The sequence below is a fragment of the Glandiceps talaboti genome, chromosome 11, assembly GCF_964340395.1.
Source record: "Glandiceps talaboti chromosome 11, keGlaTala1.1, whole genome shotgun sequence".
NCBI lineage: Eukaryota > Metazoa > Hemichordata > Enteropneusta > Spengelidae > Glandiceps > Glandiceps talaboti.
Window position 1 is genome coordinate 5,624,540 of NC_135559.1, and position 22,504 is coordinate 5,647,043.

Sequence of the window (22,504 nt, forward strand, 5' to 3'; positions counted from 1 at the left end):
TAAAACAATCGATCCCTCAAGGGGACTAATTTTGTCCATATACACATATTTCATTCATTCATTTATTTATTTATTTATTGTATAAAAGCTATTGGTTGAAACTTGATAGATATAAAATTGTCTCTAATTCTGTTTTCTGTTAAATACAAATACGTAAAGATTTAATATACCAAATGAGACAAAATATAACATTAGCATCATTTATGTTATGGAATAGCAATATTATGCAAATAATGGTAAAGAATATTTTAGTGAAATAAAAGTTACTAGGTTCAGTTTGTTGAGTAAACAAACACTTTGTTTGATGTTTTGTTCTTAAACAGAAGACTTTCCTTAGGAATCTGATCTAAAATTACAGTGGAATGTAAAATTTGTAGGGGGAACTAAAATACATATGGTGACAAAAATAAAACAAAACAAAAATGGACTGGTATGAAAAAGGGGAACAGAAATTGAAATGGTAAAAACTGGCAGGTAGAAGGAAATGAAATATGGAGAGGACTATCAAAAATAAAGAGAAACATTATCAACTATAAAATTATATTTCTTGGAAGAAAATCCTAACTTTTTGCCAACATCTGTCGTACACTCCTGATGATAATGACAAGAGGTCGGTGAAGATTTGGGATTCACTTTCAAGAAATATTTTGACTGTGAGTAGAAATTTCAGTACAAAGTATAAACCCAGAGTCAATGAACAGTCATTCTTGTATACAAATTATAGTGTAAACTGAAGTAAAAGTGTCAAAAATAGGTTCCTGTTGAAGCGCTCAGTAATAGCCAAAAAAAAAAAAACATGCCTTGGTGTTGTCTCAAGGAGCTAGTGTTGATCTTCTTGAGATAATTACTCTAAGATAAATCCCTGGGTTACAGCATAGACTTCTATGGCAACACCTCTGGCAGAATATTAGATGTTTTGAAGGCAACTAGTAGTCAATTATTTCATTAGGTGTTAAGACAGTCTTCACACCTTTCCTCCATTTACATCAGTTAGGCTGACTTGTCAAGTCAGATATTTCCCACCTGAATAGAACTCTTGACAACCTATCTAATTTCCATATGAATGCATACTAATTAATTTTGCTAACTGTCATTACTGTCAATACTTTCAACCCCCACCCACCCAGAGAAAAAAAATCATTCATAGCTGTCATGTTTGTCATTATTGTATATATTTTTTATATTTGTTTGTTTGTTCATTTTCATAAGCATAACTAATGAAGCCCAAACCCAATGCACTGTGGTACAAGGAACATACACACATCCACCCATGTCTTGTTTAGTTTTTTTTGTTTTTAGTACTTCAGTTAGTACTGACAAGTTATATTTAGAAAGGTGAGGCCCCAAAATCTGTATTATTTAGTTTTATCTAACTTTTGTGTTTTGTGTGATTTTACACTTTTTGGATATCATTCATATTCTGTAGCAATGCGTTGGGGAAAATTATATTATGCAAATGTACAACAAGTTCAAGTTGCTTGCGGAAATCAGCATGTCTGTCGCCCCCTAGAGACAGAACATGGGAACGCGAAAACAGCGGTCGATATAGCATCCCATAATGCAACACGTCACTGCAAAATCCAACAGCTATCTTGATGGTGTGGTATCGCTATTAAACAAATCCGTATCTGTATTGTGCTTCTATACTTATATCCTCATTTTTTAAAACCATTGTCATCTGAATATTTCGAATTTTAAGTACTTTGCAACCAATGCCCTAATAATAACAGGCGGGCTACAAAGCATGCTGGGAGTACTGCTTGACTGCACAAGGTCGCCATCTTGTTACGCATAACAACGTGAGCCTTGTTACTATACACACAACACTCTAAAAGTGGAGAGTCAAAATACTGTATTGTCACCCCTAACTTCTGCAAATTGAGATGTCTCTTTCATCTTCACAGAAAAGATCCTCACGGAGGAAGGCAGTTACAGCAGGATTTTCTACAAAATCGTGGTCAAAAAATGCCGTCGTAAAGCCACCACCAGAGGCTGGTGCGTTCCAGGAACGACCAGCTACACCGACGTCCTTTAGAAAGTTCTACGATCGTGGTGACTTCCCAATCGCTCTTGAGCATGACACAAAGGGTAACAAGATCGCATGGAAGGTAGAAATCGAGAAATTGGATTACCATCATTATCTACCGCTTTATTTTGACGGCCTTCGCGAAACAACACATCCCTACGAGTTTTTCTCCCGTCAAGGCGTACACGATATGTTGGAACATGGCGGTACCAAAATTCTACCCGTAATTCCCCAGCTTATTATTCCCATCAAGAAAGCCCTCAATACAAGAAACAGGAAGGTTATATGTACAACGCTTAAAGTTCTCCAACATCTGGTAGTATCGGGAGAGTTGGTAGGAGAGGCGCTGGTACCTTACTACAGACAAATTCTTCCCATTCTGAATATCTTCAAGAATAACAACCTTAACTCGGGCGATGGTATTGACTACAGGTAAGCATATTCAGCCAATGTAAACATTAGCGTTTGCAAAGGTGTATCAAGGAGAGATGCATGTTGTTTGTACCATTGAACTCCTATATTCAAGAATAGACAGTGGAGGGGTATGTTTATGGTTCAAGGGAGTTACTAATACTAGAAACACGCTCTGAAAAGCGTTTGTACACGTGCACGCTCTATTTCAGACAACTAAAAAGGCACTATGTTCAATTCATTGATTATTATTATTATTATTTGAGGTCTTCTTGATGGAAAAAATCTGGGATTCACCATGATCAAAAGAGACGTACTGTTCAAAATGAGAAAAAAAACTATCTAGACTATGGTATAGTATGGATATGTCTTACATGTACATTGAAACATGTTGAAATTATTATGCTCTTTGACATGGTTTAAAACAGTAAATTTTCCATTTATTATTATTTGACAATTTGTTGTCATTTTTGCCCTTATTATAATTCTGATCCTCCAAAGCAAACAGTTAGATAAACAACTGAAAAAAAATAATTATTATAGCTAGCCCATTAGTAAATAAAAATTGCTGAATGAAATGTTTTAAGTAATAAGGACATCTCAATCATGACTTTAATGAAGGTATTTTGAAAATATTGTTATTTTATTGGTATTTCCATATACAGTATAGACTTTGAGAAATATCCTATTGGTACCCTATTAGACAAATAGCATTACTTTATATCTACTTGTAGCCCTAGGCTTGGTATCATGAATTATTAAGTACAACTTGTGTTTCTAAATAGGAATATGAATATTTTATACCATTATGATAAATTAGTTTGTCTTTTAATATTTATGTATCAATTTTTCATTGTACATTTAAATGATGCATTACATAAATTTTAAAATTTTGTTCATGATATTTTGTCCTGATTTGATTAGCTGTCGCAAAACATATGTTGACTTTTCAATAGAGTTACAATCTAACCATGACAACCAAACGATTGAAGTACTTCAACATTTTTTTTAATTTCCTCACTATCATATTGATTTCAGCCTTCAAATATTTATATAATTTTGCCACTTAACATAATCTCCATCACCAAGAGATGTATTTTTGTTGTTATGGCTTGTACCCCTAATTTGCCTTAATTTTCATGTATTTCATGTCTGTGGACTTTGATTAGTTACTTGGGAACTATTTGTTTTTCTATGCCCCCCACCAGAATTCTGTTTTGTGTCCAAGAATGTATATTTTGTTGAAATTTACTCAACCAATTCAAATTCAATAGGTTTGTGTTCAAAGAGCCAAACATAAATAGTTAGTTAAAATGCAATGTGTTATGTTCCACAATTACTGATTCCTGGTTGTAGTTCCATTATTCATGATAATGTAGTGGAGTGATAACAGTCAGATGAATTAACAGTCAGCATCCTGCATGTAGATTTTTCCTTGGGATCTCAAATACTACCCCAAACTGCACCACTCTTGGTGAATGTGGTAACTCTCCTCTTCATCTACAAACATCAAAACATTGCATTAATACGGGACTAAGTTAATCACCATGCCAAACTATAGATACCCCTAAAAAATGTTACGACATGTTGTTAGAAATAGAGGAGTTGGCTGTAAGAACAAGACACACATGGGCCTCTGACATCAAAATCTATTGTACTGTCACTATTGTTAGTTATAGAAGAATGTTGGCACATTTTAGATGCTCTTCACACCATTTAAAAATTGAAACTGAAAGACAACAAGGCATTGACAGAGCTGATCAAATCTGTGTTCTTTGTGACTCAAACTAAATTGACAAGGTGTATCACTTCCTATAGCCTGGAATTCATGAGGATGGGAATTTAATGTTCCCAACTGGGAAAACCCGAAAATTTTAAATCCCCATCTGCATGGATTCCAGGCTACACTTCCTATTGAAATGTAATTTTTTGGCCAATGCTAGGTCCAAGTATACATTCCACTGTAATTTTATTCCCCACCGTCTTATGAAGAAGTTACTGAACTGTTATCGTCTGACCAATTTCTGAAGCATGCACTCGCTATCAGTAAGAGCTGAGAAACAAATAAATTGGAACTGTAATTTGTTAACCATATTGTGTTTTTTGTTCATAGTGATGTGTATTTTGGGTCAATGGTTTTTGAATGCAATAAATTACCTTAATATGCAATATACCCCCTTCATTTTTGTGGAAAACCGTGCATAGGGATATATTTCATGATAAACTGTCACTTTGACATACCTACATGGGATGGGGTTGAAATATTGCTAGATGAGTTGTAATCTAATGTTAGATTTGAATAGAAATGTGCTATGTGTGTGTTTAAACAGGACATGGCTAAAATGAATCAGACGAAGGGTCAAGGTCAGGCTTTTAAGTACTTGGTATATTTTTATCTTTTTATCATTGCAGCCAACAGAAGAGGGAAAATATTGGAGATCTAATCCAAGAAACGCTGGAGGCTTTTGAAAAGCAAGGTGGTGAAGATGCATTTATTAATATCAAATACATGGTACCAACATATGAATCATGCATGCTCAACTAGACTTATACAGACCAGAGGAGTTGAACCTGACCTTGTGTATCAATGGAAGGGCTTTGACCTGTCTACATTTCTACAATCCAGCATCAGCAACTACAAATTAAACTTTTTGGTTTGATTTTTGTCTATGATTTAATTATAGAACTTCAGAAAGTGTGAATTTAATGGAAAAAATGGAATTCGTATACCTGAGGAAAGGACCAATATGTTCCCGTTTTTTTTTTAACCAGTTGAGTATTTGAAGAATTCTTGATATAACCACAGATACGTATTATTTGGACTCTGTTGATTTGTCTGAATTATATTATACATATGTACAAAAATGAATGCCATGAACAGACTGTGTTTGAAATATTGAATTGGCAACAAGTGATGTAGTTATTTTTGGATCCATATTACATGTAAATATTATAGTGATAAATCAATACTCGAGTCTTCGCTCTTTTATTTCGATCATTGTATGTTGTATTTTTATTTTAAATTTAATCTGTCTATACTCGGAGTTGAAAACGAGGTATTATACATTTATAAAAACGTTTTGTGATGTGACCAGTCTTTTGCTGCAGCATGCACAGACGTAGATGTGTACCTTCATATTGTAATTTATATCGCAATCATTAATATATTTGGAAAGAAATACAACTAACCTGTACGAGAATCAAATTTGTCAACTTTCAAAAGAGTAGAAATGTATTGATACAAAGAAGACTTTTCATGGTAGAAAATATAAAATAGTCAAAAATCGTGACCACAAATTTATTCAAATATAAACTTTTATTCAGAAAATGTGAATATATCTAACTTAGTTCCTAATGTCAGTTTCACTAATTATACATGTTGCCATGGTAGTAGTATGTTATTACAGAGTATGGCTCTGTGGTTCGTGGTCAGTATCTGAAATAGACACATTAATTGGGGGTAGGGGTGGAGGGGGTGAAATTTTTGAGATACCTGAAATGATGTTTTACCTTGTGCTAGGGGGTCAATCCTTATGTAATGTGCTCATTTTGGTGAGAGGTCAACAACTCATGTTGCGTTCCCAAGGTAACAAACAACATGTGGTAGCTGTCTGCTGTCAGTATTATAGTTCGTACCTTGTATCTTTGCACTGCTATATCACCAAAATAAACTAGAGCATTTTCACTTTCAAACTTCCAATAATTCACCTTGTGCAATTGATCTCTTGTCTCTTCAGCTGGAATTATACTCAGTAAGGTACACCATGTCAGGGCGCCCTCACACATCAGTCATCCTCTTTCACAAGAGCCAGGCTGTTGAGGGCGGCATGACATGACATAGCTTACAGGCTACGACTGGAAATAGGAAGCTCAATATTTTCCTTTGCCAGGATGGCAAATTTGGAACGTTGTAAACATACGATGTTTCTGTACTTGTAAAAATTAATACTAGAAGTTGTTTGAAGAACACAGTCTACCTTTGTATATAAGTATGTCAACATATGTGAAATGTCTTGATTTGTATAATATGGAGTTAAACTATTGTGTAAAAGCAATAATTATTCTATGCCAAAATTGTAAAAAAAAATTGTCGGGTGCACATTTGTGTAAATTTTAATAATGATTTTGTAATGTGAGAGTGTAACTTTGTTATGTAAAAGTATTGGCATTGTCATACTATTAGCTAATAGTCACTTTCTTCACTGCATTCAAATGTAAATAAAGGGATATTAAATTAAATGATGTTTGTCGTACAAAGTTTGTGCGAAGAAGCATTTTTTATCAGTGGGAGAACCTTGTGTGTATTTGCTGTTTTTAAGCAATTTTATCTTTAGTCATCAAGCTATCCAATGTTACACCACACACATCATGCTAGGTAACATGACTATTGGTTTTTTGGCCTATGAAAGGCATATCTATACCGTCTATAACTGCACTTGCTGATCTTCTTGCCCTGTTTTAATACAATATTTCGCAAAGCTAGCCGTGACCATAGAAAGTCAGATGCGCTGATAAGGATCATATATGGTAAACAGCGCCACCAACGGCCACTTTCAATTTTTAAAGTGCACTGACTGTAATCTGGTTCCCTAGTCTGCCCTGATTGGTTGCATTGCTATACGTACACCTGTTTTGTTAGTAAGTTTTACATTGACCCTTATAGTCCATAACATTACGTTGTGGCTGAAATCTGGCCTCGTGTAGTTTTACGCTCAGGATCCTTGGTTGGAGGACGTTTGAAATTATAGTCAACAGCAGTGGCCAACTTTGTCCCCCTGAAAACGCTCCTTACTGTCTAAGGTGAGTTTTTATTCTGTTTAATGTCAAGTGAAACTGAAGTCTAAATTCTTACGAAAAAAATTGAAGCACTGCTGTACTGGACCTACATGTCGCACTTTGGGTGTGGCCTAGTCCTGCTTGCATACGGAGGAATTCGGGACTCGATTCTGACAATGGTGTTTAGAGTCAAGTCAGTAATACAGACTCGTGCACCGTCATGGAAGCAGGACTAGGTGTGGCCGAGTACGTTTGAAAAGACAACAAGTCGAGCCTATTTGTTCAAATTTAATACTAATTTTGAGTCCCTCAGACCTACAAATTTATTTCATGTATGTAATTACGTGTCATTTCACGATGTTGACAAATCAGTTCCGAGACCAGTGTTTTAGTTTAAGCCTGCAAGTTAGGGTCAGTGGTCGTCAGCAGAATTACAGTGAAAGTTACGCGAAGTCTGATAGTGATACTACTATACTAGTTCAATGGCCAGTCGAGCTTTGAGAAAATAAAAAACGAAATTAAGTCAAAGTATGACATGTACAGCTCAATTTCAATATGGCAGAGATGGAACTTGAAGAGTCTGCTGAAAGAGTTACAACTCCGAGAAAAGAGAGAAAGGCTTGAAGCAGAATTGAAAAGTCTAGCCGCTCGCAAAAAACAAGCATAAATGGAAGCTCAATTGGGCAAAAAAAAAATGTTTGTTTCCGATAACATTGCAGAAAATATGGTAGGTAGGTCGGAATATTATTTTATTTAGCTTTAAATTGTTAAAAATTACTTCGACCCCAAGATAAAATACTCGCCGGTCACAATACTTTCGTTTGATAAGGTGTAACAGAAGGAAATGAAGACAATTAAGTTTAGACGAACACGTTATGCGGTGGACTGTACTGTTATAGCCTAAAAAGGCCTGGAATACCATTTGTTTTACATGTAAAAAGTGACCACAGATCGGTAAGGCAAAGGCATGAAGATGTACACGGAAATAGAAGTACATCGTTACCTTTATTGCATGCAAAACAAATGTTTGGGGTCGGGGGCTTTTAAAACTAGGGTCGGTTGGGTTATCAGAAACGCTATATTTTTTTGAGTTGGCCTTATGTATTGGACCAGAGGATGTAAACGGATTTTAAAGAAATTTCGAAAGTATAAAGAAAGTATGCGATTTTCCTGTTTATATCTATATGTTTGTTTTTTTTATTTATCCTAAATTATCCTATAATCTCAAAGTTTACGTTTTTATTATAAATCTTCTAAAATGATTTGCCTCGGCCATGGACACGTTTTAGTACTGCCAACGAAAAAAGGTTGACATTTTTCAACTCTTACGTAATAAGCCGTTTTGAGACCGCAAACAGTCGTAATTTCGCGTTTTTTGACCTTTGTGAAGAAATTGACTTTGATGATGTATACTGCCATCTACAGTTGACCTTATGTTAATCATCGTCTTTCTTAGGCTGAGTAACGTTCACTTCTAATTCTGAGTCAACATAAATGATACATGTTCCAGCAACCTATTTGGGGGTTTCTTGGCACTTTTCTTGTCATTAAATAATTAAGATTTCCATTCCCTAAATTATAAAGGTAATTTTTTGCATATTTTTACCTCTGTTGATAAACTTCTTCTTGGGAAAATTTCTAGTTGATGTAAACAGTCCTCCAGCAGTTGGCTAAATGACTGTATTGTATTCACTTTATTTCTGTATGTTATTTTTGTATGATTTACCATGCTTGCTATGACAAGTTGTTATGTGACAAAGATTGAAATTATCTAAAATCTCCTCAAAAGTTCATGTTTTCTATTATTTGATCCTACAAAGATCTTAGACATTCGTCAACTGTGAGCAGCTACCAGAAATGATATCAGTGACAGCATCATGGTAATGAATATTGGAGCCACCAAGTAAAAAAGAAGTGGTCCATACACATCTACCTACCAATATTGAGGGTTTATCAAGTGGTTCAGCTACAATTCCAACCATACAGAAGAGGCTATAGAAATGGAAATGCCATCAGCGGCAGCCAGTACCCTCTCATCGAGCCAGAAGGTAAGCTATTTACATTTATCATTTAAAAAGATCAGCTATTACTTACCATGGTCTAGACTCTATCCAGATATTGAAACTTTGATGAAGTTTTCTACCTTATGTGAAGTAGCTTGGGTAATCAGATAGGGAGTGACAGAGGTAGGACTACATGTAGTAGATCTTATACTAATCCTGTCAATATATATGATATGTAGGTCTGCCTGGGTATTACCTTTTAATTGACAGTGACTAATGAAGGCAATGACCAATCGGGGTCTCAGAAATTATCCAAGGTCAGGGAAGATTCATGGAGACAGCAAGTGCATGAGTCTTGTTGCAAAGTTACATAAACTACTGAGATCCCCTCTTGCAAGTTTTATAGTATAGTAGAAGTTATATAACCTACCCAGTATAACCTCCCCGTCGATGCAAAAACTTCCTGCCCACAAATATTTTACATTCTTGAGAAATATTAAGAATGCCAACATTCTTTCAATTTACCAGTTTCATATAAATGGGTAAATAACATTACAGCTGATTCGACAAATTAAGGAATGATAATATTTACATAGATATTGTTAGATTACTTGTATTAGTTTCCAACTTTGTCTCAACATTTGCTACAACAGTGACAGACCTGATAGAGATAATGTCAGCAGTAAAATTCACACACTTAGTAGTCGCCTTGTATGAAAATACTAGTCCCATGTATTTTTGAATGATATAGTTTCTACAATAGTAAGTAATTCTACTTTAAACATGTGCAGTTTTTCATGGAGTCATTTAAACACAAAATTGATGAGCATAAAGAAAGCAAGGTTTAGTCAAGGAAAAGCGGAAAACTCCTTGTATAAAGTTGTCTATTCATTCAGGCAAATCCATTGACTGCTTATCAGTATCTAACTGTGATAAGATGTAAAATCTGCAAGTAATTTACTATACACTTCCACAAGTGAAGTAAACTTAGAGACTAACTTGGAAACCAATACTACTAATCTATCAACATCTATGTAAACATTATGTTCTTTAATTTGTCGAATCAGCTGTAAAAGACAAGTGCAAGAACATGAGTCACAAATAATCTCAACTACAAGGAGATAGTATCTTTTACACTTTTATTTCAAAAAACAAAACTATTTTGCAATTGATTAGAACAGATACAAAGATATTTGGAAAAACTATAAGGATATTCAATTGTTTTGATGTGGATTCTAACATTTGTTTTCTCTTTATGTTGCCTTGTACTCAATACAATCTTGAAGGTTATCATGAGACTGAACAACAAGGGGACACATTATGGCAACAAACCAATGGCACAAATATACATTTGCTTGTTTCATTTTGGTATAAAGACAGAAAAAAAAAATTGTGCTTTTCCGATAACATGGCCTCAGAAAGTAGGGTAGGTAGGTCAGGATTTATTTTTTTTCAAATATAGCTTTGACCCAAAAACAACCAAAATATTGGTCAGAATACCGTTTCTGAGATAGTTTGATGACATTTGTACAGACATGCTTGAAGACAAACAATTTATCTTTTTTTAAAAATGTTTTAAAATGTTTAGGGTCAGGTTATCAGAAACATAATTTGTTTTATTTGGCCTCTAGAAAGTAAACAATTGCGTATGTTTTGGATTTGGATTTGTGATTTCAATACACTTGGAAATGTGCTTCCTCCACTGATGATGTTGGATGAATGTTATGTTTTAACCCCCGTTTCACTTTATCAACAGGATATATCCAAACAAATTGATGGCTGGCTTGGATTGAGATGAAATCTTGAAGAAAGATTGCCTAGGATATAGTGACATATTTGCAACACCTCATCAAGTTGAGAATGGGGTAATTTGGATGGTGGTGCACAAACTTTCCTAAACACATGTGCCAAGCTTTGACGATACGCACAAGTTTTTAAAGGAGTGAATCCTCATTGTATGAACAGTCTATTTGTCTTGACTGGATCATGTGACTGTCACATGGGATAAATCAACCAATACAAACACTGAAAGTATAGTTATCATGTGACCAAAGGACATTACAATAATCGTAATGAATATTAATTTCTATCTCTCGTTCAGTGTTCAAAATGTCTAATTTTCATTTACTATGAAATATTTAAATGTTTCATTTGTATCAAATACAATCACAGACCTGGCCTTAATACCATGAAATAAAAGTAAGAACTTTATGATTCTTAGTTAGCTAGCTTTCATCAAGTTTTTGTTTCAGCAGTGATGTTTTTTTCTTATGATTATTTCCTCCATTGCAGCAGACAATGGAAGGGTGGTTGTATGTCAACACAGATGTACAGGTGAAGATTTGATGAATTTTGAGTTAACATTTCTTAAATGGAACACCTGTCTTTTCTGCCCATTCTTCCCAACCTCCTGGGTAATGCCTTGCTCTGTGGAGAGAGATGGGTTAATAATAATAATTGTTTTTAAATACATACATTATATTAATTTGGTTGGGCTATTCTGTGTGCGTGCATATACAAGGGCTAATGGGAAAAAGTAAGTTACCATAGTGATATGACATGGTCATAATCATTCACACTTGTGCATTGAATCTCAAGATCTGTATTTACATACGTCTAGCTCAATGAGGTCCTGAAATGAAATTACAAACTCAACTGAAACCATCCACACAGTCATTAACATCATGTCTTTGTTAATTAATCAAAGAATTCCATCCAATGATAAGTTAGCGTTTACTGGGGGCAGTTACATAATAATGTCCAAATATGGTATATTTGTCAGCTCTGGATGCTAGTTATACCTTGTTTACAGCATTCTAACTGTTGGGGGTTTACTTATTTGCATGAACATTTTTGGGTTCATGATTACTCAATGAGTTAGATGGATTAAGAAATGATTTGATACCATGAGTAGCTTCTAGACTAACTTATATAGGGTTAGTTTGCATCCAGTTGTGCTATTGCATAAATTTCAGAACATCGTATGTTTCGGAAAAAAATGGTTTCATATACATACTTGGAGAAACCCAGATTGTGTGCTGTCGAAAGTGCATCTGCACTGCGAATTCCTGCCAAACAGTGGAATATTATGTTTGTATCAGATTTCTTGGGCATTTCTGCCTTGTATTTCTCTTGAAATTTAGCAGGATCCATAACCAATGCCTCCTCAACTTCTCCCACTACAATTCATGGTGTCCAAGTTTGTTTGTTTTTTTAAAGGCGAAAGAAAGAAAAAAGAAAACAAAATCAGACTTTGGGCTAATCAGCATGTTAGTATCTACAAGTATGACATTGCCAACATCACAACAGTTATCAGAGAAAATGGTAGTGTACTTGAATACTAGCATTAGTACTGTGTTTTTTTCATAGTGAATCGGAAAAAGACAGGTATAAGCGCAGTAATGATGTTGAGGGCGGTATTTAGGTAAATCAAATCTACCCACGTTCCTTACACATTCAATCAACATTCCCTATTGAAGATTAAAACTGTTATTGACAGTATCAGAAATAGGGTAAATTTTACCAGACCCCCCCCCACCCCCCACCCCCTCTAAAACTGGAGCAAATGATCCTAATGGCAGATAGAAAAGACAGAAGGCCAAGTTTCAGTGAAAGATAAGATTCCATTAGTTTTGGAGAATGCAACATTAATTTGGAAAGTGAATAACTTGTCAGCTGATGACAAGTATCATGACCTAAACCTTTGACCTGTCCTTACCTGGGCCATGTTATATAATGAATGGTTTTCCTTTTCTCCCTCCCTACACAGACTAGTCCTAAAGTCAAGGCTTGTAACTGAATGATGTTGACAAACATTCATACCCCTAGACACAAACATCACTGAGGCCCTGTGAGTACACAGACTTACTTGAGATATCCATATTTATGAGCCAGTTCCACAGCTGCTCTACTTCTAATTGGTCCCATACCATAGAAAACTATATTGATGTCCCACTTCATGGGTTTTTCTCTACCAAACTGCTCTATGAAGTTTGCTTCATTCATTTCTAAACTTTTTGTTAGTCTGCTCACTGGAAAGGAGAGGTTGAAGCATGATGGTGCATGAAGGCGTGAATTTTTGCATATCATTACACCACAAGAAGTATCCCTGATAAGATGAGAACGAACACATTGCCACTAGCTTTTGCACTCAACTTCCCATGATTCCCAGGTGTATATGATGCATATTGTTAGAATTTCCTACAACAGGTGCTTTGTGCCTACAAGATGTGACCTTGTGAACTACTGGTAGAATCTGTGACTCCGCTACCCTTAATGGAAATGCTAGGCTGTCTACTGGCAGAATCTGTAACTCAGCTACACCTGGAAATAGTAGACAAGTGTGGCAGAGGTTACAGGTTATGGCAGTTCTAAACTCTTGCAACAGTACAATGTACTCTTTAGGGGGGTAGCCAGGGACCTCTAATCTGAGTTCTAGGCACACCTTAGTCTGGTATTCAAAACAAAGTAGCCATTGTAAAGTTTACACGTAGTGTTGACAGCAGTATTGGCACACATGACAAGAATGAGACATATAACTTAAATTATGGAGTTGTTTTTGTTTACTTTAGATTTGTGTAACAGTTATCTTTGAATGCATCATTCTCCTGATTACAGGATAACATAAATCTCAGCTGTCAGTTTAGATAAAACAAATAATGATTATAATCTCATTACATCATGGACTTTAATTTTGTACTGAATTCTAGCAGCTTCTAATGATGACAATTCTTACACTTAAGACTATCACATAGCTGCAGGTGTATACTATGACCCCTCCTAGATATAGAATTTTTTTTCCACAACCAAAGCTAGCTACAGTCCCCAGGCTAATGAACTGTAATGCGCTGGGAATCATGAACGGACATAAAAATAAGTTTCATTTGGGACAAAAAGCCAGGATTAGCTAAATGTGTATACAAGTACAGAGCGACAACATCCAGATAAAAATGGTAATTGGAAAGTATAGCATTATCTAAAGAAGAAAATAATGCAGCAAATATACACTACTGACAAAAAGTATTGTCACACCTTGTCGATGCCGTTATGTACATGGGTAAAAATGTTCACCAATGTATAAACATGGAATGAATGCATTTTGAATAAAGTTTGCCGAAACGCTGAAATAAGCCTGTCAATCAAGTATTTAATGAGCAATATCGGGCGATAATGTATGCAAATGATATGCAAATGAGGGGACCTTCATATATCTTAACAATGGGACAGTACCTGCATTCGAAATGACATAAATTTTGTCAAAAGACCTTTTTTTTCTTGTTGTGTCTGCAACCATTTCTACAAGTTCTAAGGTCTACATACACATTTTTCCCTCACTGCAACCTTTCTACAAGTTCTACATACATAAATATATGTAACGTGTAAGTGTTCATAAACTATACTTACATGGAATATTATAGGATTTATCTATTTTTCCAAAGTCTATCAGTTCATCAGGTTCCCTTACATCAACCAGCTGTATATCACCGGATTGAAGTAATGCTACCAAACCTTCATGGTCTATAGATGGAGCATCTGGATCAGGTTCACTGGATAGATATCTGTTATACTGCTGTGTTCGGTCTACAACAAATGAAAATTAAACGAGTGGTCATATTTATACAGCAAAGTAGAGTCTTGGAGTTCACAAGAAACAAAACACAGCTACTGAACAGAACATTGTTTTGGAAATCGGAACTACATAAATTTGATTGATTGATTGATTGATTGACTGACTGACTGACTGACTGACTGACTGACTGACTGACTGACTGACTGACTGACTGACTGACTGACTGACTGACTGATTGATAGGTTTACATGAGTGCATTTCTTTCTATGATTCTGATGTCAGTAATACTTTTTGGGTGCACCAGAGAAGAATCTCATCCAAACATTAATTCAGTTTAAAGTGGCACAAGCTTCTTTTTTACTAAAGTGAAAGTACTTGCACTAAACCTCAATTAAACTACTCTAGTGTAAGGTTATTCAACTTATTCTCTATGCATGTCTTCTGTGACATTACAGTTGTCTACATACATCATTGGAACAGTTAACTGTACAGAGGAAATTTCTGCAATATTTTTTATACATATGATATGTAAATTATGTCATCGGGTTGTTCATAAGTTATATCTTTATACCAGGTTGATTTGTCAATTGCAAGTGGTGGTCAAGAATGCTTCAGTCAGTACAATACTTCAAGTACCTTTTAAATACGTATTTATGTAGCAAAGATTGCAGCAAAAAAATATAAGCTCAGCTTGTGCCCCTTTAAATAAACCTCCTTGCTTCAAGAATCAAGAATATTTCTACATGCTTTTGGGTCTAATATGATGACTTATGTGACAGATCTCATGGTTACCAGTAATGAGTGATTAATAGGTTTCAGTCAAAAAAATGTAATTTTACAGATGGAACAAAATTTCACACAACAAAATGTTCTGATCTGACTCGTGCCCCGAAGTATGACTGTTACTGTGTTAGGTCTGAGATGAAACAGACACGTCTGTTTGCTAATATTAGTCACAGTAGTGCCATGTTTAGTATTTAAATGATGAAAATTCTAGGAACTGACAGATACATGTATCCTGGGAAGAAGTATGAAATATTAGACTGACTGACTGACTAACTGACTTTTGGGGCATTCTGTGAGCTATATCTGATGTCATCTACTGTAAATGTTAATATATAACATTTTTCATGACAAGATTACATCATCTCTTTGCCATATCAGACACTCCCACTCATTCACTACACCCAAACTTTTTGTATCCTTCAAATTTTCCTTCTTAATTTTTTGAATTTCTTGTTGAAAATAAGGTGTATAACTCTACTGTCCCCACAAATCATCACTGTGACAGTGCTTACCTACCCACATGACCAATGCTTGGAAGAAAAGTCCATTTAGGACCATGTTACAAAGTCCACCAAAATTTTCTCCTTTGTTTCTTTCTCTGAATTCTTAAAATTGGCATCAGAATACTTTTGCTCTAATTGAACTGTCCTACAAATCAGCATGATGTAAACACACACCCATGTACTTTATATACAATTTAACTGATATAAGTATGCCTGTTTGTAGCCAAAACAAGTTTCTTTGGTATATGAATATGCTACTAAAAGGTCACAGTGTCCAACAGTTCACCCCCACACACAAGTCACACCACTCCCCTGACCTAGGGGTCACTTGGTAAATGTTTACGTTAAAGGTTTGACCTTTCTGATGAATACAAAGTCACAAGAGAATACATAGTGCTAGTAGTGAAGGTCATATAATACAATGTAAGTTCATTCATGGAACCAAAATATATTTGAAATTATACGATTTATGTTATTGCTTTACAAGTCAATGAGCCTAACAGCACAATCCGCCATTTTTTTCACTTGTATGAAAGAAATTAGTATCTCACGTGGAGGGTCTATGCTCTGAGCCTGTTTATCAAAATAATGATATGCATCAAATAAAATAAATAATTAAAAAATCTATGGATATACAAATATAGCTATGAAATGAAACAAACTGTAATACATACTAATAGTGTGTTCATTATTGTTGTAACATTATTATACATGAAATCCTCATGACAGTGTTAAGGTGTTCTTGCAAAGATTTCGGTAAAATATCCATGAATGTGTAAATTTTACTACACTTTCCTCCTCTTTGTTATCAGGATTTTGAAACCTAACCTAAATTACCTTTTATATCAATGATTTTCTAAACGATATTACAATAAAATGAAAATTCTAAAACACAAACCCATCCATTGCTATGCTCTGCGTAAAAACATATTAGTGTCAAGGAACTCCCCAGACTGTAAACAAGTCACTGTTTTGTAAGATATTGTGTATGAAGTTACCTTCGAACAACAAATTCCTAACACTACATGGTAGGATATCTTCTAGCTTCTCCTGTGTAAGTCTTCCATTGTAGTAAAATAAAGCTATCACCGCAAATAAAACAATAAACAGGTGTACAATTCTACTCTGTGCTAGACCACTGAGACCCATGTTTACATGTAGTATGAAATGAGATGCTATGCAAAGCTGTTTTTGATTTGTTCTTTTCAAGGTCGTCTGAGGTCGACTCCCACTGTGACCCAATAAGGGGACTTGTTATGTAGATATGACTGCCATCTCTTCAGCCACAGCAGCTGTTGCCAGCAGACAATACTTAACCAACTACTTGATTGCACAACACTGCAAGTATTGGATCACCACTGATCAATGTTTCAACATGTAGCACTAGATATGTTAAAGTGGCCATATGGATGGATTTTGGATTTTTAATTTATAAAACAATTTTATCAAGGCTTCCTACTTGAAAAATCAACATGAAATAACAAATGCCAAGTCCCTATTTGTAATTCAATAAATGGCAAAAGACTGATATTAAGTGTGTAAAATGTTCGTTATTGTACGTACGATAACACACTTTTTTTAGACATTTTTTAGCTTTTTGCACTGTATTGAGTTACAAACATGAACTTGGTCTATGTTATTTCACATTGATTTTTCAAGTAGGACACCATGATAAAATTGTTTTATAAATTAAAAATCCAAAATAAATGCCCAATTCTCATCCATCATTATCACTTCTCATTTTTGAGTTTCAAAATTATTGGGGGTGGGGTTCATTTTAATTTCCTAATACAATGTAATCAGCTTACTTGATACAAACTAACTGATATATGCATCGATTCATTATGTATACTGATTTGTTTTATTTGTTCTTTATCTGTTCACTTCAACAAACTGACATAACCAACAATTAAGAATTTGTCAAATAACATATTTTGAACTTATAATTCTAGTATTGTAACAGTAGACCACTCATTATCAGTTATATAATTACTGTTTGCTGAGAGCACACAAACCCTGTTCCTATCTATAACACTAACACATTGTAGTCATGGCAACTGAAGTTAGGTGGCTGGATCATAATCTGCACATAATCTGAATGGCTAAAGTCCTTATGCAAAATCTGAAACCTGTTTGTGTGTGACTAAACCAAGCTGTATAAATGGGGACTTAGTAGGATAGAGGTTGCGATGTGAAGGATTTAATCATATACACTCATAGGGGTTGTCATGAATTGCATTCCATCCATACTCCCCTCCGACACCCATCCCCCATACGCACACACACCTGTAGTTCAGGAAGTACAAGGGCAATACTATTATGAGTCTATTCCAAGGATGATATTGGGAACATAGTGCAATAAACTACTACAAAATGCATTGTTAATTTCATACATATATATGTTATGAGTTCAGGAGTTTTAGCAATATGTTGGTCCATAAAACAGCTAGAAGAAATGTCCTGTTGTGCAGGCCCAAGTTGTCAGGTTGATACAAATCTGGGTGGAAGATATACATACTGAACTTTACACTAGTGTTTGCATAGCAAAAATTCATATGACAGTCAGACAACACTCATATTTATGTGAAATGTGACAAATTTCAGTGAAGTACTAGTTTTAAAAACACCCTGTTCAGTGTTCATCATATAGATTTTATTGGCCCTGACTACAATGCTTACTGTGAAATAGTCTAAAATAATGATAACTGTTAGTCTGTGTGATCCTATGATGTGACAAACATAACACATTACATTGCATTTGTGGGATAATGAGGTCTACTACATTGTATGTTGTCCATAATTAAATAAACATAAATTATCTACAATGTAACCACATTGCATTTGTGGGATAAAGGAGGTCTACTATGTTGTCCATGGTTTAGTTAACATAACATGTCAGCTAGGGTATATTGTGAACATGTTGACTGGCCATGACACAACATACTTCTGTTCCCCTCGAGGGCGGCCTGTTGATCACCCCAAAACCAATCTATTTCCTGAGGGCCTTTAGGGATCCTGAAGATTATTATATACATATTACCTGGCTATGAGGACATTAGTTATCAGCACTAGGGGTGTTACGATATCTACCAGCCCTTGAATAAGGCCAGGCTATAAGTGTTCTATAATACATCTTCAGTACATCTTCTTTCCACAGTCAGAGCAAATCCCCAATAAGACTTCAGTGCTACATAAGTATTGCCCTAGTTGGATAACAGAACGCTACTACTACTAGTACTAATAGTATCCCTATATGAAAATTGAAATCACTGTGGGTCAAGGCCACACCAAGTCATACGATCTAAGCCAATCACACAGTGAAGGCTATAGGAAAATGATGTATTAGAAATATGTATGTCAATAGTAACATACAGTGACAAATGAAGCAATTAGTGTGTATACAAGAATAAATTAGAACAGTTATACTTATTGATAAAACTTTTTCGGTGACAATATTTTACCCACAACTCTCCACGGTACAATATCTTACCCACAACTCTCTCTAATTGGTATGCTTGAAAGTTTCTTAATTTTATAACTTCTTCAATAACCCATATTTGTCAACATTTTAAGCATCATCATTACATTTAATCAATATGTAACAAAAGTATGTTTAGGAATCAAAAATGTCTAAATTTTGCATAAAATGTGTTAACAACTAAATGAAACATGTACTGTCAATAAAACACTTTTCAATGTCAAAGTATCATTAACTTTGGTAGACACTGTATGTTTATGATGAGTTTAGTATGTAAATTTCTTTTGTCATACCTATTCAAATAAATCTATAGCTTTGACAAAGTCATAACAGGTGTATATATTTTCCTTAGTTTTGTAGAAAATATTTTGCATGTCTTTCAAGAGAATCTGTTGACAAATTTCTAAAATTGGTACTCTTTCTACAATAAATCATTGATACCAGAACCAATGAAAATATGTATTCAGAAACTCATCAGTGTCAATTCTACATTTTGAAAATGGCAAAAATATTCTTACATACACAGGTAAGATTTGTCTCGCTTCAAGGAGATGATGTCTAACAGTACAAATCAGAGAGAATTGTGGGTAAAATATTGTAACCCCCCCCTCTCTCTCTCTCTCTCTCTCTCTCTCTCTCTCTCTCTCTCTCTCTCTCTCTCTCTCTCTCTCTCTCTCTCTCTCTCTCTCTCTCTCTCTCTCTCTCTCTCTCTCTCTCTCTCTCTCTCTCTCTCTCTCTCTCTCTCTCTCTCTCTCTCTCTCTCTCTCTCTCTCTCTCTCTCTCTCTCTCTCTCTCTCTCTCTCTCTCTCTCTCTCTCTCTCTCTCTCTCTCTCTCTCTCTCTCTCTCTCTCTCTCTCTCTCTGCCCATGTTCCTTGGTTCAGATATCAATTGTTTATTGTAGAAAGAGATAGAAATTGTAGAAATATGTCAATAGACTTTCTTGAAATATATGCAGAATATTTGCAACGAAACTAAGGAAAAAATATGCACCTGTTATGACTGCCAAAGATAGAGATTTTTCTGAATAGGTATAACAAAAGAAATTTACATATTAAAACTCTTCATCATTGATACTTTGACACTCAAAAGTATAACACATTTATAATACCTGATGTTCAATAGGGTGGGTACTCACAAACAGTAAGAGTATGTACAGCAGTTTTGAACCCCCACCCCCCTCCCTTTTTTTGACTCTTGATTTTATCAGCATCATGTAGAGGTTTGATCCCCTTTGTTGAATGTATATATGACCTTCAACCCCATATATAGGACAACACAGTTTCCAAGTAGCCGATTTTCACATTTTGCCAAGATTTTGTTAATGCTATTTAATGGCTAAATGTTGACCTGACCCCTAGTTTATGATTGAAATGTAAACTTTTTCTGACCCCCATTCTGTTCAGTACTTTGAAAACAAATAACAATACAAAAACACAGATAACATGTACACAAGCTGCTTATGAATCTTGCTGGCACAGTGACTTGCATTATGATTTAATACACCATTATTTATTTTGTTCAGAGTTGACCTAAAGTGGTAGCAATACTGACTTGGAAAGTTGGCAAAACACTAATAATCAGATTCTTTCATTTGAAACCAATGGCAAACTCAGAATTAGTACAAACTGTGTGGTGGCATTAATGTTATATACTTTGATGTTCCATGCTGAATATCGCACAATTCTCTTTGATTTGTACACTCATACACTTTCAAGGTAGGCAAATTCCACCACTGTACAGGGTTTTTTAAATTATTTTTTTGGAAACATTCAAACTGTAGAATTGCTACTGATGAGTTTCTGAATACCCATTTTCATTAGTTCTGATTTCAGTGATTTTTGGTGGAAGGAGAAAACAAATTTTTATGAAATTAGTCAGATTTCTAGACATGCTATACCTTGTTGAATATTATATAGCACAAGAGTGCTTACAAATTAACAGAAAAGTTACAAGTTTTGCAAAGAAATGTCCAACCAGTTAAATTTTACGCGTTCTGCTGTGAATAACATACTTTTCAATGTCAAGAAAACATCAGTAAGTACTAGTCGATTTGTCCTGAGAGTTTTAATATGTAAATTTCTTTTATTCTACACATTCAGAAAAATCATCATCCTTATAGTGGAGTCGTGATAGGTGCAACTTTTCCCCTTAGTTTCATTCTATAAATATTCTGCTTGGCTTTCAAAAGTCGGTTTGAAAACATTATAAAATTGCTTTTTTCTTCCACCAAAAGCCACTGATATCTGCACTACTGAAAATGGACATTTCAAAACATATCAATAATAACTTTAAACTGGTGAGATTTGTCTGAAATAAAAGAGTTTTAATGTCTGAGCACACAAATAAGAGGGAGTTGTCGACTATTCATCGTACTGTGAGGTGTAAAATATGATGACGTTACATATCCGCTACAATAACATCGTTATATCACACAATTCAACTGTCTACGCCGTCTGGCACTCACCTGGGACTCGATGAATGTGGCCTAGTTCTTGCGACACGCCGCAATCACCAATTTGTATTCTCTGTAGCGCCGATAGTGCTCCAACATTCCTCACAATAAAGACTCTGGATTTGCATTGAGTTGAGAGAGCTCTACAAACTCGCAGTGTGCGAAAGAGTGACATTTTATCGTAATATTTCTATGAAATCTAAGCCCCAACAATTTTGGTCGTCTGCAAAACAGCGACCTAACTTTTGATCTGACCTTTAGAAGCCTCGATATCATTACATTAGGACGCCACCATACAGCATGTACAGCGTAAAGCAATATTTCTTTTGTTTTTTGTCTACCCTCTTTTTTGTGCTGTAGGACAGGAACGACCATTCCATACTTGACAGGAAACACTTACTTTTCTGGCCTCTTTTCTGTGCAGGACAGCGTTTCAACGTTAACGTATTTATTGCTGGTAAATTCTTTTAGTGCAGAGAAGGGTTTTATTCCTTTTTTG

At 35.1% G+C, this 22,504-nt stretch overlaps 2 protein-coding genes across 3 annotated transcripts; one reads left to right on the top strand and one right to left on the bottom strand.

The window, feature by feature from the left end:
- The first annotated feature begins 1,777 nt into the window (after positions 1 to 1,777).
- On the top strand, positions 1,778 to 6,655 carry LOC144442214 (parkin coregulated gene protein-like). Its single transcript, XM_078131492.1, has 2 exons — positions 1,778 to 2,458; positions 4,850 to 6,655. The coding sequence occupies exons 1-2, from the start codon at positions 1,884 to 1,886 to the stop codon at positions 4,980 to 4,982; spliced, it is 708 nt and encodes a 235-aa protein (XP_077987618.1). The 5' UTR covers positions 1,778 to 1,883; the 3' UTR covers positions 4,983 to 6,655.
- A 3,748-nt stretch (positions 6,656 to 10,403) lies between these two features.
- On the bottom strand, positions 10,404 to 22,224 carry LOC144442480 (thiosulfate:glutathione sulfurtransferase-like). Of its 2 annotated transcripts, none has more exons than XM_078131841.1 (4): positions 22,018 to 22,224; positions 14,620 to 14,796; positions 12,233 to 12,395; positions 10,404 to 11,643 (listed from the first exon to the last, which is right to left on the bottom strand). In XM_078131841.1, the coding sequence occupies exons 1-4, from the start codon at positions 22,178 to 22,180 to the stop codon at positions 11,574 to 11,576; spliced, it is 573 nt and encodes a 190-aa protein (XP_077987967.1). In that variant the 5' UTR covers positions 22,181 to 22,224; the 3' UTR covers positions 10,404 to 11,573. The 2 variants fall into 2 exon arrangements, with proteins under 2 accessions (XP_077987967.1, XP_077987968.1); XM_078131842.1 differs by lacking the exon at positions 12,233 to 12,395 and adding an exon at positions 13,085 to 13,247.
- Between the last annotated feature and the right edge of the window lie 280 nt (positions 22,225 to 22,504).

Excerpts from the sequence above, each read along its gene's own strand:
- LOC144442214 (XM_078131492.1), top strand. The coding sequence starts at position 1,884 with ATGTCTCTTTCATCTTCACAGAAAAGATCCTCACGGAGGAAGGCAGTT. Across the intron at positions 2,459-4,849 it reads GGCGATGGTATTGACTACAG|CCAACAGAAGAGGGAAAATA; the intron begins GTAAGCATATTC and ends TTATCATTGCAG.
- LOC144442480 (XM_078131841.1), bottom strand. The coding sequence starts at position 22,180 with ATGTCACTCTTTCGCACACTGCGAGTTTGTAGAGCTCTCTCAACTCAA. Across the intron at positions 14,797-22,017 it reads CCACATTCATCGAGTCCCAG|ACCGAACACAGCAGTATAAC; the intron begins GTGAGTGCCAGA and ends CATTTGTTGTAG. Across the intron at positions 12,396-14,619 it reads TAAATCCTATAATATTCCAT|TGGGAGAAGTTGAGGAGGCA; the intron begins GTAAGTATAGTT and ends CATGAATTGTAG.